At 36.4% G+C, this 16,629-nt stretch overlaps 1 protein-coding gene across 1 annotated transcript in view; it reads right to left on the bottom strand.

Annotated features, from left to right (window-relative positions):
- Positions 1 to 2,379: 2,379 nt before the first annotated feature.
- SEL1L (SEL1L adaptor subunit of SYVN1 ubiquitin ligase) overlaps positions 2,380 to 16,629 on the bottom strand; it is a 34,127-nt gene continuing 19,877 nt past the window's right edge. The window contains exons 14-21 of the mRNA XM_074910059.1: positions 16,260 to 16,322; positions 15,359 to 15,446; positions 15,050 to 15,198; positions 14,342 to 14,507; positions 12,784 to 12,858; positions 11,443 to 11,615; positions 7,787 to 7,915; positions 2,380 to 6,356 (exon numbers count right to left, since the gene is read on the bottom strand). Coding sequence (XP_074766160.1) covers positions 6,153 to 6,356; positions 7,787 to 7,915; positions 11,443 to 11,615; positions 12,784 to 12,858; positions 14,342 to 14,507; positions 15,050 to 15,198; positions 15,359 to 15,446; positions 16,260 to 16,322 — 1,047 coding nt within the window. The 3' untranslated portion in view covers positions 2,380 to 6,152. The remainder of the gene's footprint in view (positions 6,357 to 7,786; positions 7,916 to 11,442; positions 11,616 to 12,783; positions 12,859 to 14,341; positions 14,508 to 15,049; positions 15,199 to 15,358; positions 15,447 to 16,259; positions 16,323 to 16,629) is intronic.

Genomic DNA, 16,629 nt, shown 5'->3' on the forward strand with positions numbered 1-16,629 from the left:
ACTCTTAAGAAAATCTGGATTTAACTTTGCAAAAGTAGCCACTGTTCTGGAAGCTGTGCCCAACTAGTCCATGTTTCATCTGTACGTAATAGTAAAAAAAAATGTTGCAAGGCAGACTAATACGACAGCAGGCTAATGGACATACATATCAGAAAAGCTTTAACAGTCCCGGGAAGGTAGTTTCTTTACAGTTTTCCAGAAGCTATAGTGATTTTTAATTTTGGAGTTTTGCCCTGAAAATATGAGAAAAGTAAGTGTATTGATTTATTTCATTTTGGTAGGTTTCTGAAGCTCCTGCAACCACTCTTTTCTGTCTATATATACACACACACACACTCACACATCCTCCCATGATGTGACAATGACTGAAAGCATGAAAATTACTCTTAAACTTTAAGACCTAAAATATTTAACAAGTCCGAGACACCATTTAATATCGGCTGCCCCCTTGTGGCTGCAAACACACACCCCAGGTACAAATCTTTTTTCACCAAAAGCAATTAAGAAGCAATAAAAAAAGAGAATAATTTTAGTATGAATCTTGTACAGAAATGAGCCACGTTCATAAATAACAGATGGGAACGGCAACATCTAGCTTTACAGTATAGTTTATGCCTGTGTTTAGGAGGGATTAGTATGAAGAAAAACAAGTAAGGAAGGAAATACAGAAAATGGCTGACAGCAGAATTATAGAAGTGTTTTGTGACACAAAAATTAAGATTCTTCCAAGTTATTGTAAAAAATCTGGAATTGCAACCCATATTATGTGGAAATCCCAAAAAGTAGGGTAGCAAAGAAGTTACCGTATGAGTAACCTATCCCTTAAACAGAGGTCTGCCTGAAATACTGTTGCACTCAGAAAAAGCTTACTCGAATAAGAAGCAGTGGCACTGGTACCTTTCTGGTTAAAAAACATCCCGTCTGAGACAGAATCCAGGTACTCTGGTGTGGAAATTAAATCACATTTACCTCTTGCTATCTGAAATGCAACTACAGTGGTGCTCCACTTCTATTTCATTCTGAAAGTGAAAGCTAAAACTAGGTGTTAAAGTATTCATTACCTGGATAGATGGTACATCCCCACAACTTAGCTTTGGAAGAAGTAATTTACAGTCTTCTGAAATTTTTTACAACTAGTAGACTAGAGTGAATTTTTTCCCTCAGTAATTCTTTATAAAATTAAGAATTAAAGTCAGGATTCAGAAATGCCATTACACTCGTGATCATTTAGAGATGACTAAAAATATTTTGGCATTATACCAAACAACACATTCTAATGAAACAGGTGTTTATTTCATGTTTACAAACTATAGTTTCTATTAATATTTGTTTTTAAATGTAGTGTTTTAGTTTTAGACTGAGGAGAATAAAGCAACGTAAAACCAAACAAAACCAACCAAGCCAGGAAACAAAAAAACCCCCCTAGTTTTCGATGAACATTATTTAGTGGGTCTTTCTTTAAAAAAAAAAAGCGACTCCCCCACCCCCCACATTTATATACCTGGTACTCTATTCCCAAGCCAAAAAACAACTCCCTATTGGCTACAGGCTACAAGTAAAATAAGTCATCTATGTTTCTGACCCCACCTCACTTGAGCACATCAGGAATCACATCTCAAGCTCTTGGGCTTTTTTGGAAGGCAAGGGATAACCTCACTAAGCTTGAGCTACATTAGTCAGACTTAAGCTGGTTTTAGTACCAGCTGTTCTGTTTCCTACCTGTAGCAAGACTATTGGCAGCATAAGTCAGAAGACTTCACAACTTGGGCTGATGCCTGAGACAGTTCACCTATTGATGCTTTCCATAGCCATTATCATTACTTCCTCACTCTCCCTTGCTTTCCTTCTCCCTAATTGTTTTCTTCCAAATTAATAGGGACACTGGAAAGCAAGCCAACATAATACATTTAGGAGGACTCAGTCTCAAGAGGCAGAGCCTGAAAAGATGAGTGGGTAGAAAAAGTCCTGAAAAGCAAGCAAACTTGTCAGCTTGGAGTAGTCCTTCTCCCAGTTAACTGTTTCTAGTCACTGCATTATGCCCTTATTAGTAATGAAAATGTAACAGTAATCCTAAGGTTACTGGTCACTATTCTCAAATCACAGAGCAGTTCTGTGTCTGCCACACACCGTACAGATGCTGTATACAGTGAAGAAAGGGTCTCACACGCACACACAGGGCAAGTTTCTAGCACAACTGGAGATACAATGCACACTTTTCTATTCCCCTTCTTATGCTCCTCCTAAATTAACAGATTTATTTTTGTGAAGAGGAATAGAAGTGAGAAGTGTGAGTATCCTTAGAGGAAGGGATGCATTGAACAATGGCATATATCAGTGCATATGACTAACAATTGACATCCTCTGTTATCATAACCACTGTGAACACTGAGGGTAACCACACAGGTGGTATCTTTATTTCACAAGATTAAAGATACAGTACAAAATGAATCTGTACATCTTTCTATTAACAGAATTTGTTTACACAATTATATTACATTTGACCAGCCTTTATACTGATTTTAAATACAAAATAAATTTACAAAACTCCTGCAAGACCCTTTGAAGAACTGCAGCTGATAAAAACAAAGGGTTCCCCCCAGTACTCCCTATTTGCCATATGCATTTGCAGTAGTTCAAATCAAACTAAGTCTTTTTAGTTTAATATTCTCTGAAACAAAAATAGAATTTCAGTTTATTGTTGCCTATCTAAAAAGGAAGCAACTTGCAAAGGTGTGATCCCTTTTTATAGGCCAAAACTAGCATATAATAGGTGGAAACTAGATAATGCATAGTCTTAAAAGTCCTTTCACAATCTGTGTTTTATTATTCTTCTCCAAAAGAGTAGTATTTGATAGGTTGGGGATTTATAGCTGACTTATGGGAGATGACTAAAAAAGTGAGTAAACCTGTGTCATAAGAGTCTCATTGGGATGTTTGTATCAAAGGCCTGATCGTATATTACATTGTCCCATGATGGACAATATGAAGCAAGGAAAGTTATTTCAACAGACAGCTCTGGGACAAGTTTCACCAGACTGATGAACTAGAATCCTGTTTCTCAACAGTTCAGCCTTTCTTTCAGCCAGCAAGAACAGCTAGTGTGTTTGGTTAATAATTTGAGATGCAGATCAATGTTTTCCCCCCATATCTTTCCACAGTCTTCCTACATGTAAAACTCCCACTGACAACAGTTACTGTTCTGTAGTTCCATTCTCTGTGCAGGGAGAGAAGAGCATGTGTCTGGGAAGGTCAAATAGAGAGGCTCTGGCCTACATTACTACAGACAAAAGATACAATTTTACCATTCAAAGCATGATGAACATACCCAGAAAGGCTTCTCTTAAATCAAGTTTCCCTTCTAAAATACTCCTGCATATAAACTGTAAGACAACCTGTGTGCTACCAAAAGGGAATAGTACTTCACTGCAGTAAACTGAGCAACCTAGCTCCTTTTGGAAAAAAGCTGCTTGATAAACTGAGTGCACAAGAAACATATTGCTAGTAAGAGTTAAATATACTTCCCTCAAAATACAAGTTTCAGAACATAGTAGTAAGGGATTGTCACAAAAGCTTAAGTCATGTTGTAGACAACTGATTTAGAAAACTTACTCATTTCTTTAATCCCTGAGTTAACTCATCATTACTTATGTAAGTACCTTTCTACTACTACCACTTCATTCAAATGAATATCATCTGAAAAAGTTAGTGGTAGTAATTTGGTGGAAGGAAAAAAAAGCAGGAGAAAGACTTCCTTATTGCTTCTTCAAAAAACAGTTATTTAAAGTGAAATAACTTGCTGATCTTCAAACATTTTCTTCTGGTGATTTCTTGGATGTAAAAATGCATCCAGTTCAGTCAGCTATAAGATGGTCACACAGCAGCAATGCTGATAGATTCTCATGCAAATAGGATAGAGCTTTTAGAATTAAGTTCTAATAGATCAAACAGCCAAAACATTTTAATAATGCAGTAACAAAACTGTTCAACATCCTCAGAGACCAATACCAATGAACCAATGGTATTTAACTTAAAAACATTTTTCATGTAATCTTTAATTTATTCATGCCAAGCTAAAAAGAGCTATTAAGTGACAGAGGCAAAAATACTTCAGAGGGAGTGTTCAGAAGTCACAGATACCTTAGAAATGCAGCTGAGGAGTGCTGTACATTTTAGACACTACATTTAAGTTCAATACTGTTCCATCTGCTAATGATGATTAAGACTGAATAAGACATTCCTGTATCACATGCTGCAACCCTCCAAACTAAAATCAAAGATTTGTCTTCACATAACCAGCATAGCATTCTGAAGTACTGAGTAGTTCTACCTATGTTTTAATACTAGTCATCCATGACATTTCAGTTTACAAGAGTGGATTGCTTATCATCTTTCCCAAACTAGAGATATATTGTGCAATAGTCATCTTACAAATGCACTAAGTATGGAACCATACCAAAAATCTCACTTCTAAGTAAAGCATATTGATATGTTGCTGCCAATCCACTAAAAAAAATGATTTGCATGAAAGGAAGCCCTTAACCCTTTAAATGCAACACCTTTTGTCAGAAAGCAGCTAAAGCCTCCTCGTATGTATTTCATTCAGCTTTAAGACACCATATTTAGAGGGTTTAATGCTAGTACAGAAACAAATACTTAACTACCATTGGTAAATAAGAACAGAAATTTGGGCATTTCTTGCCTCTAAGATACTCCCCCACTGCTTCCCACCCCCAACCCCTGAAATTATATTCAATTATAATCGTTCTAAATGAAGATTCCTCTTGCAGTCTAAAAACATTAGTCCACAGGTTGTAGTCTTCACACGCATTAAAAGGCCTTTGCACTGACCTGGTGGTATCAAGAAACCATAAAACATTAGTCTTCTTTCCCTTTGGATTTTCTTGTTACAAGGGATTCTCAAGATAGCACAGCCAGAGATATTTTGACCTTCTCACATGTCAGGTACAAGAGAGGTTGGTGACAGCCAGAGCACTGCTGTAACCTGACATATGATTTTTATCAGTCAGCCAAACTTTGGAGCAGCATCACTGGCATAAGCCCATGCCCCTTTGCAGAGAGTATGCATCTTTAGGGCCCTTTTTTGTAGGTGCACTAAACAGACGCATGCATGAGATACCACACACGTTTTTCTTACAATGCAGATCACTTACAGGATTGTTGAAAATTAAATACAGAACTTCCACCTCTAAAAGCAAACAAAAAAGTAAGCTAACTCACTGAGATTTCTGGCTCTGTCCTTTCTTCAGTGTCCACAATAATACTGGTGCTTTCTGCAACCTAGACTCAGCCTCTTTGTAAGAGAAAAATCTGAATAAATTCGGGAACATTACCAATTTGGTTTTATGCCACGAAGTATTGCAAAGTACACAGGCCCCAAAAAAGTATGCAAGATCTGGGCACTGTGTGGATAGTTCTCAATTGATGAGCTTTACAGACCCCATCTGTCCAAATCCACTTCCTGGGCTGCTGAGAACTGTCTAGTTTAAAGGGAATGAAGGAAAATACTGAAAACAAAAGAAAGCACAAATGGAGAGTGGCATGCTTGCTGGCTTAGTTTTAGACTTTATAAATAATCCATGTTAAACCATCCAAGACAGCACAAAAACCCAAAGTGTAAGAAACACTAAGAAATAACAAAGTAAGGATTGTAGAAATACTTGGGATGCCAATCAGAATACAAGTTTATACAGCTCTAGCCTTTTTAGAGTTTGAGTATTTCAGCTTTTTGAACTTAAATTGGCCATAAAATTACTATTATTTTTATATAGGGCAACTGCTATCAAGCAGGCAAAAACCTTCCAGTGCTAGCTTTCTGCTCTCTCTAGGAGATGAAAAGGACTCTGAATAAAGAGGAACTAGATACAGCAGGCAACATTCTTGTAGCACTCGTGTTTCCATGAAAAAAGCCATAGTGTTATTCCATTGGCACTGAAATAACATTCAAATCAGTTTCAAAAGAATTTTCTTTTCCCTGAAAAAAAGGCATCATTCTAAGCAGCTTTCAGACTTTTTTTTTTTTTTAAACTTCTTCGCGCCTCTTTTGGGGGAGGGACCATTGATCCGAAGTCCTAAATCACAATGAAAATTGTTCCTTTAGGAAAAATCCAGTTCTTTCACGGAGGCTATCGTTGCTATTGTGGTGGTTGATGCTCTGGTGGTGGTTCTTGTTGAGGCACAGCTGGCCGCAGTCCTGCTGGTCTGGGAATTGCCTGATGTTGCCTTTGTCTGTAAGCTATAATTGTTCCCAGAAGCAAGGCGATGATGGTCATAAGGTAAAGGTCCCACTCAGGCCCCAGCAGTTGGTCCATATCAATATGTGAGAATATCTCCCTTATCTATGAAAAGAAAAGTCCACATCATCATGTCAAAGATCAAGAATGGGAAGTTACTTTGATTTTGACTTTTAACATTTTTCATGTACAAGGACCAGTTTTAAAACTTCAGGAGCTCTTTTCCTCTCTGAAAAGATAGTATCACGTCAGTGACACTCTTAATTTCCAGGAATTAAATGCCATTAAGAGCCATATTGTATAGCATGAGCTATTCTATTTCCTGTTCCAGAGATGAAGGTTCTTGATACATAGCTTTGTGGCTTTCACATACAAAGTACACAATTTGAATCAGAATGAGGTATGGGACCACACTCATTGTCTTAAAGAAAGAGAAGCAAGTACCACATATACAGAGGCAGTGAACTGGTCAGTCCCACCAAATTGGAAGCCATCAGCAGACTACCATGAATGACAGAACATTAAGCCCCAGGATACTTACGTGGTACAATGCTGAGATTTGTGCAGATAAAGATAAGGGAAGCTAAAGTAACTTACTGTTGGTTTTGACTGAACTGCCTTTTTATCAGACTTTCATTTGCATAAGCATTAGCCAACACACACTTTATGCTTCACTACCGTATCTGATGGTACTATAACATCATTGTCGATTTAAGTCTCCATCAACAGACTTAAAACTTGGAATATCCACATTCTGCATACTAGCTTCTTCAAGTGCTACGTGGGCAGCCGCTCAGTTGCCTTAGAGTATTTCAACTGTCCACTCCTGAAAGTCCTCAGTCTCAAGGCTATTCAATTTTGTCAAACTTAGCTGGACTGCCTGAACTTGCATTTGCTTTAAGTGGTAATAACTTCGATTACTTAATGAATTCAAATGGTATGGAAAAGGCAGTAAAATGTCAGAACACTGAGAAGTGTTTCAGACACTATATGGAAAGATTTCACCTAAGTTCCAGGCAAATTATTTTTTTATTATAATATTTAGTGCCATCACTCAGCAGAAACCCTGCACAATAGCTAGCTCATCTAATACAAACAGGGTTTTTTTTTTCCCCCCATAGAAACGAAACACAACTCAAATGGGATTGTTGCAGCTGAACATAAAGTAGCATGAGATTTAGGACTACAAAAAATATTTTTTTCCTGTACAGCGATTACATCATCATAATCATCTGCTTAATTTTGACAGCAGATGGTTATGGATAAGAACAGTCAAACATGTTAGGGAAATTCTTTTCAAGGGAAGAGCAGCACAGAGGAGCACTGGCTGTGCACATTTCAGTTTCACAGAATTGCACAAATAAGAAACAGGAATCAGCTGCAGTAACTTTAATACACAGCAACATAAACCACATCTCTGCTAAGTTTTCAGAAGGCTCAAGTAAGACTTCTATTTAAGTAAGATTACAACTCAAGCTTTTTTTAAAAATGGAAAATACATTTGTTGCTTTGCCTTTTAATGCTGCATTACTTACATTGATTTCTCGTACATACTGCAAGGAATAAATTACTCCGAGCTTGCAAAGTGCTAGGAAGACTGGAACCTGAGCATCTGGGCTTGCTTCAGCTGCCATGTCATAGAATCGTTTTGCAAGATGAATATCCTAAAGTTAAGAAAATACAAAGCTCAGTACTGAAGAACTTGAAAAACTAACCATGAAACAGAGTTTTTTCTATTAGCTATTGTATACTGTCATTTGAATACAAGGTTTTTTGGACAAGTTAAAAACTATTCGGTAAAACTTGTTTTTCAGAGGGGTGTTCACCTTTGAATAGATAAGGGAAACTTCGATCAGAGGATAAAGCTATCATAACTGATACTAGAATTGAAGCTCAAAGAGATTAGTGTTTACATGTATTCAACCCAAGCACTGTAAACTAAGGCACATATTTAGATAATTCTAGTACACTCTCCAATGCCACACCAAACACAAAGGTCTAAGAAAACACAAGTCAGAGGAGTATACAGTAGTAACTCCTCCCAGATCTACTACAGATTGCCTGCTAGATAATACAGCTTCTAACCATTTCTGCACATACTCCCAAATTAGATTCTACTCCTTATCCAAAACAGACATAACCTGCACCAGGGAGGGTGGCCTGGCAAAAGCATGAGCAAGAACAGCCAGCAACCTTAAGAGCAGCCTTGATTAGCGTTCTCTTCTGTGGTAGCTGGAACAAGAAGGTGACTGTAGCAAGAACAGGGGATATGTGTACCTGAATAGTTTACCATTCCTTGTTTGTGGTTTTTTTGGCTCTGCTTCAAATACATACTGGGCAACGTTAGGATACTTGGATACAAATTGTCTATGTTCACTCAGTGATGTGAAGGACAGACCTGTGTAAGACTTACCTCTGGAAGTGTTCCAAGTTGGACACTTGAAATAAGAGAAATCTCCAGAAATTCATGCCACATGTTCATTTTATAATTCTATTCTGATTGTGAAATACCATAAAGATTTTCTGCTCACTGATACAGCAAAGCTTAGTTCCATAACACACGTGGAAATAACAGTATGAAATTCAAAACATTATGTGAATAAGATATATAGATCACATTTTAGTATTTTAATTCAATAAACTGTGAATACTTATTGAACCCGAGAAGTCTGTCTTTTGTATGACTATTTAAAAGAGGTTTTTTACCTCCTTTGTACTGTGCTAGTATCAGTGTAGAAGCTGATCCTAAATCATGGCTTATTTTAATTTCTAATTAGCAAGCACTTCATTCTGCTTATACATTCTCTATTCTCACTTGACAGACAAGTGAGAGCTGTAGGAGTCTGAGCTCAAAACACAAATACCACTGAAATACCATGCCAAATCTTAAGAGAAGACCATAAGAAAATTAATTTGTTCTTATTTTGAACATGGAAAATTATGGAAACAGTCTTCATTCTGATAGGCAGGCTCTGGAATTGGACAACATTAAATCTATGAAAAGTGCGTAACAGTGTACATGTGTGACATTTCTGAAGAGTCTTAATAGTTGGCTTTGACCTGCTATGAGTCTGAAAAACCATCTATGTACAGGAAGTATAGAATAGACTCCTAAATTTATTCAATAACTAAACGGACAATAAGACAAAAGCTGTTTGGAAAAAAAAAAAAAAAACACAGTAAGAAATACCATATTTATTCAGGATTATCCAGAACCAAGTGACCCAAACTGAATTTGTGCAGGCTGCCTCACTGGATCATTCTCCCCAACTTAGGAGTGTTAGCAATCTTAATGATGTGAACATAGATGGGAAAAGAATAAGAGTACATATCCCTTTCTTCAACAGACTAAACCCCCAATTCATTAGACACTAACTATAGTGCTAAAACCTTTATACATCTCTTCCACAGGCCTCTAGTGGAAGAGCAGACTTCAGTGGTAGACATCACCTGCTACAATCAGAAATCATGATTTAACTGTCAGTCATTTTCAGATGTGCTCAAAATTCAGCAGTTTCCATTCTGGGAAAGTAAAGTCAAATATTCTTTTGCTACATTCAAAACTCAGACTTAGCCTTTTTCAGAATACCCTAACCCAGCACCAGTTTAGTCTTATCTGGTCAGCCCTAAACCTCCATCCTCTCATCTTACAGTTGTAAAATTTTAGGACACAGCAAGCAAAGACATTACATATCCAGAATTCCCAAGACTGGTTTTATACACAGAATTTCCTTGCTTAGACATTCTCAGTGTTTCTCTCCCACACCCTGTATTAACCATCTCCATTTCCTTTCAGTTCAACTCTTCCTTCCATCGTGGATCTGTATGAGAAGTATTACTCATCTGCATATAGCAAGGCTGCATATGGTCACTGTGAGCCCTAGTGTACTTATTTCAGCTACCTACATGTAGCCATCTCTGCTTCAGGTTAGAGAATACTCCATGCAAATTATAGCATTAGCACTAATTTTTCTTGAATTCTTAGCAGTTATGCTGCACATGATGTAGTAACATTTTCAAAGTTTTTAATACGTGCTTTAAATTGGGTTGTTTTCAAAGGAGAATAAAACACATCCATGTCTGCAAAGATTTTTTTTTCCTAAAAGAAAACCTCACAAATTTAGCACTGTTGATTTTAGCTGCAGACTGATTTTCAGAAGTTAGAGCATTCAGTTAAGAGAAAACAGTCCTAAAATAAAATTTGAAGATAAGTTTTAGAAATAATTCTGTGTACTGTATTGTCGCTTCGACAGCTAAGTCAGTAAGCATTTTCAAATACTGATTGCTTGCTGCTGCCAAAGTAATACACTGACCTTGCCCTTCACTGTTCTGGCCTTCAGCCAAGAATTTAGGGGACAAGAAGCAAAACCTGGTCTTTTAATAGACCAACAGAATAATTAAAAGGTGCATACCTAGACAAAAATCAAACATTGAAGCTCACTGAAAATAAGAAAAATGAAACAATTTCTTACAGTTTGCAGTAATCCAGAAGATACTACTAAATTAATACATTAATTACATGAATTAATGACACATTAAGGTAAGGTAGGCTGCTCAAAATCAGTATGCAGTTAGTTACTGATTACATTATTTTGACACATACAAGAACATGTTGCTCTGGATTCCTTAAGTTTTAGTTAACTCATGGACAGCAATACATCACAGGCTTCTTTAGAGATCCGGACATACTGCCTTCTTTTATGCAATGTAGTTTGTAAGGCAAATTGTGGTCTAGCCTAATTTGAAAAACCGTAGCTAATAATCACTGTTGGTGCTTATGGTTTGCTACTTGAAGATGCACAAACTTGTCTTCAAAATGTCATGATATAGAAAACAAATTAACCAGTGTTTCAGAGGATAAGAACAATCTTGTATTAAAATACTGTGAACTGATTTGCATTCATTTCATTATACCTCAAAGACTTGAAAGTATTACTCAAGTGTGGGGCATTCTTTGCCAAACTTCAGAGTTTTGGGCAAATAGTTTTTTCCCCCCTGTCTATGCGTCATTTGTTCACAGAGGTAAGTGTGGATATACTTATCAGTTTCCTATTGGAGAATGTACTGGGGGACATGTTAATTCTTGCTAAGTGGTTACGGAGTGCCCAAAGCCCAGTTATGGTTATGGACTTAATCTAGTATTAGCAAATGCACTGTAATGAAGCAGATTATCAACCTATATCTTACTCACCTGCTTGATACCCAATCCCTTCTCATGCATGTAGCCCAGATTAAACATTGCTTGGGCACTGTGCTGTTGCTCTGATGCCAGTCGGTAGTGAATAAATGCAGTTTCATAATCAACATCAGTACCAAAACCATAAAAATGGTAATCACCAAGTTTAATTCTTGCAACAGTATATCCTATAAATCAAGAAAAAAACATCAAAAGAAAACAGCTAAGCAAAGAAAGCCTTTTAGTTTCACATGAAGATGCAATAATGGTTTTAATATTACTTTCTACAATTTGCATAAACAGTTTCCCTTCTTTCCTCCCTTACAGAAACAGCTTTTTTGTTCATTTGTTTTTTGCGTGGTTGCTGGTGCTTGCTTTGTTTTGTTTGTTTTTTTTTAAAATTAGGTTTAAGCTGACCAAAATGCAACTGAATTTTATTTTCGGGAAAGTCCTTTTCCCAGTAATCTTACCAATCATTGTTATTTAGTGGCATCAGTTGAAAAGCTGTATCATGTTGTTCATAGTCACTTATTGCAGAAAAAATTTTTCATTTGGTATATGATCATTAAGGGTGTCAGCTTTATTTTTACAACATCGACACTGAAAACTTGAAAAATAAAAGCAAAGATATAACAAATGATAATGAAATGAAGTGAATTCTTAACCATTCCATCCTCTCAATTTCTAACTTTCTACTAAAAGCCAAGTAGGTCTGAAGATTTTCAGACAAAACTCTTAAGGTCCATTTGCATGATACACTAGTAGTAAAAAGCTAGTAGACAAACATTAAGGTAGATGCACCTATATGAAGACCTCACACAGAGATATTTAATCATTAAAGTTTAGTTTGCTTATTCTGGGATAGGATCACAAGCACCAGAGTTTAAACTTGGGTTGGTTGGACATCAAGACTGCATTCTTCATCACTGAGCTTTGCTTGCTTTGAATAGGAAATTGCATTTCTTATAAATGATGACAAGTACCAAAATCCTAAAGGGCGTTTTATTTCTATTTTTCCAAGTGGATTTATTTTTAGAAAGTTGGTGTAAACATTCCTAATGCTGTTTAACACTACTCTGTAATTCCATATGGAATGACAAAGAAACACACCATACATTTGTGGTTTAGTCCTTTTAATCTTCAGCATCTCAGAATGGCTCAGAAATGTAAGCATACTGCAATGACATTATAGCTAACAGTTGAATAAAGAACAGCAACTACCTTATGTAGAATATAACTAATGTTGAACAGAAGGAGGTAAGCTTTCCCTCCTTCCCTGTTTCATAAAAACCAGAAATCAAACATTAATGGCTCTACTAAAAATAAGTTAATTGTAATTGTGAGGTATGGACATACCTTGAGAAGCTGCTCTATTCCAGTGAAGCAAAGCTCGAGGATAGGTTTCATTTTCTCCTACTATGCTAGCTTCTTCTAGAGAAGAAAGTAATTCCGTTAAGTAGGAACATGGTATATGCACACAAGACCACAAAAACCCCTATGCTTATACTCAGTCTGCTGAAATGAAATAAAAACTTGAAGTAATCTGTGCTATAGCACAAACAAGATTCAACCCATCTGAAACTTATAAAAACCCCTTTTGTTTATATGCTCTTTCCACATATCTGCCCACACAAGACCTAGGAACAAACTGTATCATTTCACCCTGAAATATTGCTTACCAAGTGTCTCTGCCATTCCTGATCTACAAGATTCTGAAGCATACTTGAGAAATGCCAGAAGATGCAAGTCTTAAGAGCACACAATTCAGGTTCTGACAAAGATGAACTCAAATAGAAGGCTAAAGTTTAAGCTATTTTAGTTTGACCATCTAAAAAACAAGACTAGTCAAGTAAAATGAAGGCTTAAACTCCTTAACTAGCCAGAGACTGTATATTTTACACAGCAGTGCTACAAGCTACTTCAGAGGTTATTTTACTTGTTCATGTCATAAATTGAGGCTTGCTGAAGTATCAGAGTTCAGACAGTTCAAAGGATTTATAACCTTTACTTCTAGTGCAAGTATGATTTCAGGTATACTATTTCACAGTTGACATACAGATTTTCTGTATGAAATATATATTTTAACCCACAGAAAGATGCTATTTCTTTGCAAGAATGCACTCCCAGCCAAGATTGTCATCGCTGTAGCTTATCTAAAGATGAGTCACTGAGGCATCTTTGAAAAACATTAACTGGAAATTAACATGTTGGATTAGTCTATCAGCCACTAATAGCTGATTTTTAAATTAAGATACTTTTTTTTTTATGTTAAGATACTGAGTTCTGTAGTTTCATTTGTACTTCCGTTGTTCTCTGTGACCTCAAACTCTAAAAAAATCCAAGTTCTAGCCACCTCAATGCAGTTGGAGACCTGGGAAAAGTTTTTTCAAATGTAACAACCAACTTCCTGCTCTTCATTACTGCTTCAAGAGTAGTATAAGTAAAGTTACAAAAACAGTATCAGGGAAAAAAGTGCTGACAAAAGACATTACAAGATAAAGGACAAAGGAAATGTAAGCTTGTATGCACAGTAAAGGCCAAAGATAAGACTAATGCAATTCCTCCTTTATAGATTTAAAAATAAGATGTTAAAGCTGTCTTTAGGAAGTCCAGAGAAAAGAATTTTCAGCGCTGTGCAAGTTTCTAAAGCATTCTCTCTCTATTCCATTTTCAAATCCCTTAAATCAGAATTTTAGTGTATTCTAACTCTCAGGCCAGAAAGCTATCCTTAGAGTTGAAAATTAAAACTGATTGCTTTCCAGTGTGAAGAGTTGTGAAAAGGACATGAGTCTCACTGAAGTTCTAACTGAACAAGAGCTATGTAATTGTGTCTTCAATCACTAAAGCATGCTACTAAATGGGCTACTGCAGGTTAACTCCAAAACCAACTTTCAGTACAAATTCAAGTCCTTACTCTGATCAAGTATGAAAGCAGCATTGCTTTGTGCAACTTCGTAGCCTTGTTCTGCTAGAAGAAGATACTGAACTACAGCAGAATTTGAATCACCATCTTTATAGCTGTTGTAGGCAGTCATCAGTCTTTCAGACCAACGCCCCCGTTCACATACATTCTTAAACAACTGCAGAGGTAAAAAAAAAATTGAGAGAAAACTGGTTGTCAGAAATCTAGGTTTTGCAAGAGGTGAACCTTTAACATTCAAAAGCCTGTTCAAAATATTTACATTTCATAGGTAAAACTTGATAGACAAACTCACTGCTTAAGACAGGCTTACTTTAAGATACAGGTTACTAAGCAAATACATGCCAAGATTCAGGTGCATACTCAGAATTATTCTTAGTATCAGCTTTTTTGTTACACTTAAATCCATGTCTAAATGAAGAATTCAGTACTTCTAAAAAACGGTTTGCTTTGCACTACATTCAATTTTCTACAAAGGTAATAAAGCAAATACAAACTTGCTATATCAACATAAAAAAATAAAGATGTTTTCCCCAGAGGTATAAAAGGAGTTTGAGAATATATCACTGTTACTTTTTATAGCCTTGGCTCTGCAGCCACCAGTGAATTTTAGGCAAGCCAATTTCTTCTATAAACTGATGTGGTTATATCCAACCTTTTTCAAGTCAGTATTATGTGATTTTTATAAATGGGCGACCTTACCTCAACAGCAGTATGACAGGATCGCATCACTCCAGTGCCAGTAGCATGCATCTGAGCCAGATTATAAAAAGCCAGAATGTGGCCACCCTGGGAGGCCAAGTTAAAATATTTCAAAGCTTGTTTATAGTCTCTCTTGACTCCAATGCCATCTAAAAGAAAGATTAAGTCATTGCAATTCATTCCTCTTGAAAAGCAAAGTTGCATGAATGCACATATATATATACACACACACTTCTACTGCCACCTAGTGATCAGTTACTGAAAGGGCAGATGCTTAGCTCCAGCAAATTACATTCTGATGCCACTTACTGTAATACATGGAACCTAGCTGAAGTTGTCCATCAACCCATCCCTGTTCTGCAGCCTTCTGGAAATACTTCAGTGCTAGCTCATAGTTCTGCAGGAAGATTTGGTCCAGTCATTAGAGCCTTGCAATACACCACGATTTAAGAAAAAAAATATGTGTGCAAGCATGTGTAACTTAAGGACAAATCTGTATTACAGAAAAATTACAGAGAGATGTTCTAGTGTGAAAATATTTACCTGGTCAAAATTTGGAAACAAAAAATGAAATTGCCTACAATGACATTAGCACACAATGACATTAGCACATCTTCAGTCTGTAGCTATCTCTGAAGCTGTTATCTTAAGTCTGAAGCTATCATCCACACATAGCATCGCTATGAATAGTTATGCCTAACAGAATGGATGCCCTGTTTTGTTTCTAGAACAATTATTTAACTTATTTCTTCAACTTGGGCTAATTCAACTTTTGAATATCTGTTTGCATAGCTAAATATAAAACACTTGACAAGAAACCTTCTTGTGGGAAAAGCAACAAGGCAAATGAACTAATTAAAAGTTTCAAAGTGTTCCTCCACTCTCACAGAAGACAAAATGAGGACAGTTAGGACTTGGTTTATTTCACAAGAAAATTAAAGCCAAGTTCAAAATTACTGCTAAAAAAAAAAAAAAATAAAAAATCACACTGCTATGCATTTCTAACAGTTTCAGCAACACTTTCAAATTTATTAGCAGGAACTCAGCATGTTTCATAGCTGCTAATGCCATAGTGCATTTTTTTAATGTATTACAGATTTCCTCAAAGAGTTTTCAATGTAACAGAAATCTCCCTCCAGAGAATAAGTCTGTTGACAGCAAGAAGCTAATCAATCACTTATGATTAGAAAGACAACTGTCAAAAGCTTACCACTGGAACACCTCTTCCATAGAGATAAGCCATTCCTAATCCACTCTGTCCAACTGGATTACCCTGAAAATACAGGAAAACACATCCGCAAAGGAAGGCAAAGCCTACAGCTACATCTTTCAAATTTGATGTGTCTAACATGACTAAAACAAATAGTGCTCAAGATAGATTTGCTTTGTAACATTGCTTCTAATAAGTAACTAATAATAAGTAACTAATAAGTAATTCTCCCTAAGTTTAGGGAGAAAACGGCATCTGTGGTAACTTTTATTCAGAACTACACAGGTGATTAACAGGCAAAAGAAAAGCTTTCAACATTAAAGTCTACTGTGCAGTTTCAAAACATTGTATGAGATGTAGAACCCACATC

Source organism: Athene noctua, chromosome 6 (assembly GCF_965140245.1).
Source record: "Athene noctua chromosome 6, bAthNoc1.hap1.1, whole genome shotgun sequence".
Taxonomy (NCBI): Eukaryota; Metazoa; Chordata; class Aves; order Strigiformes; family Strigidae; genus Athene; species Athene noctua.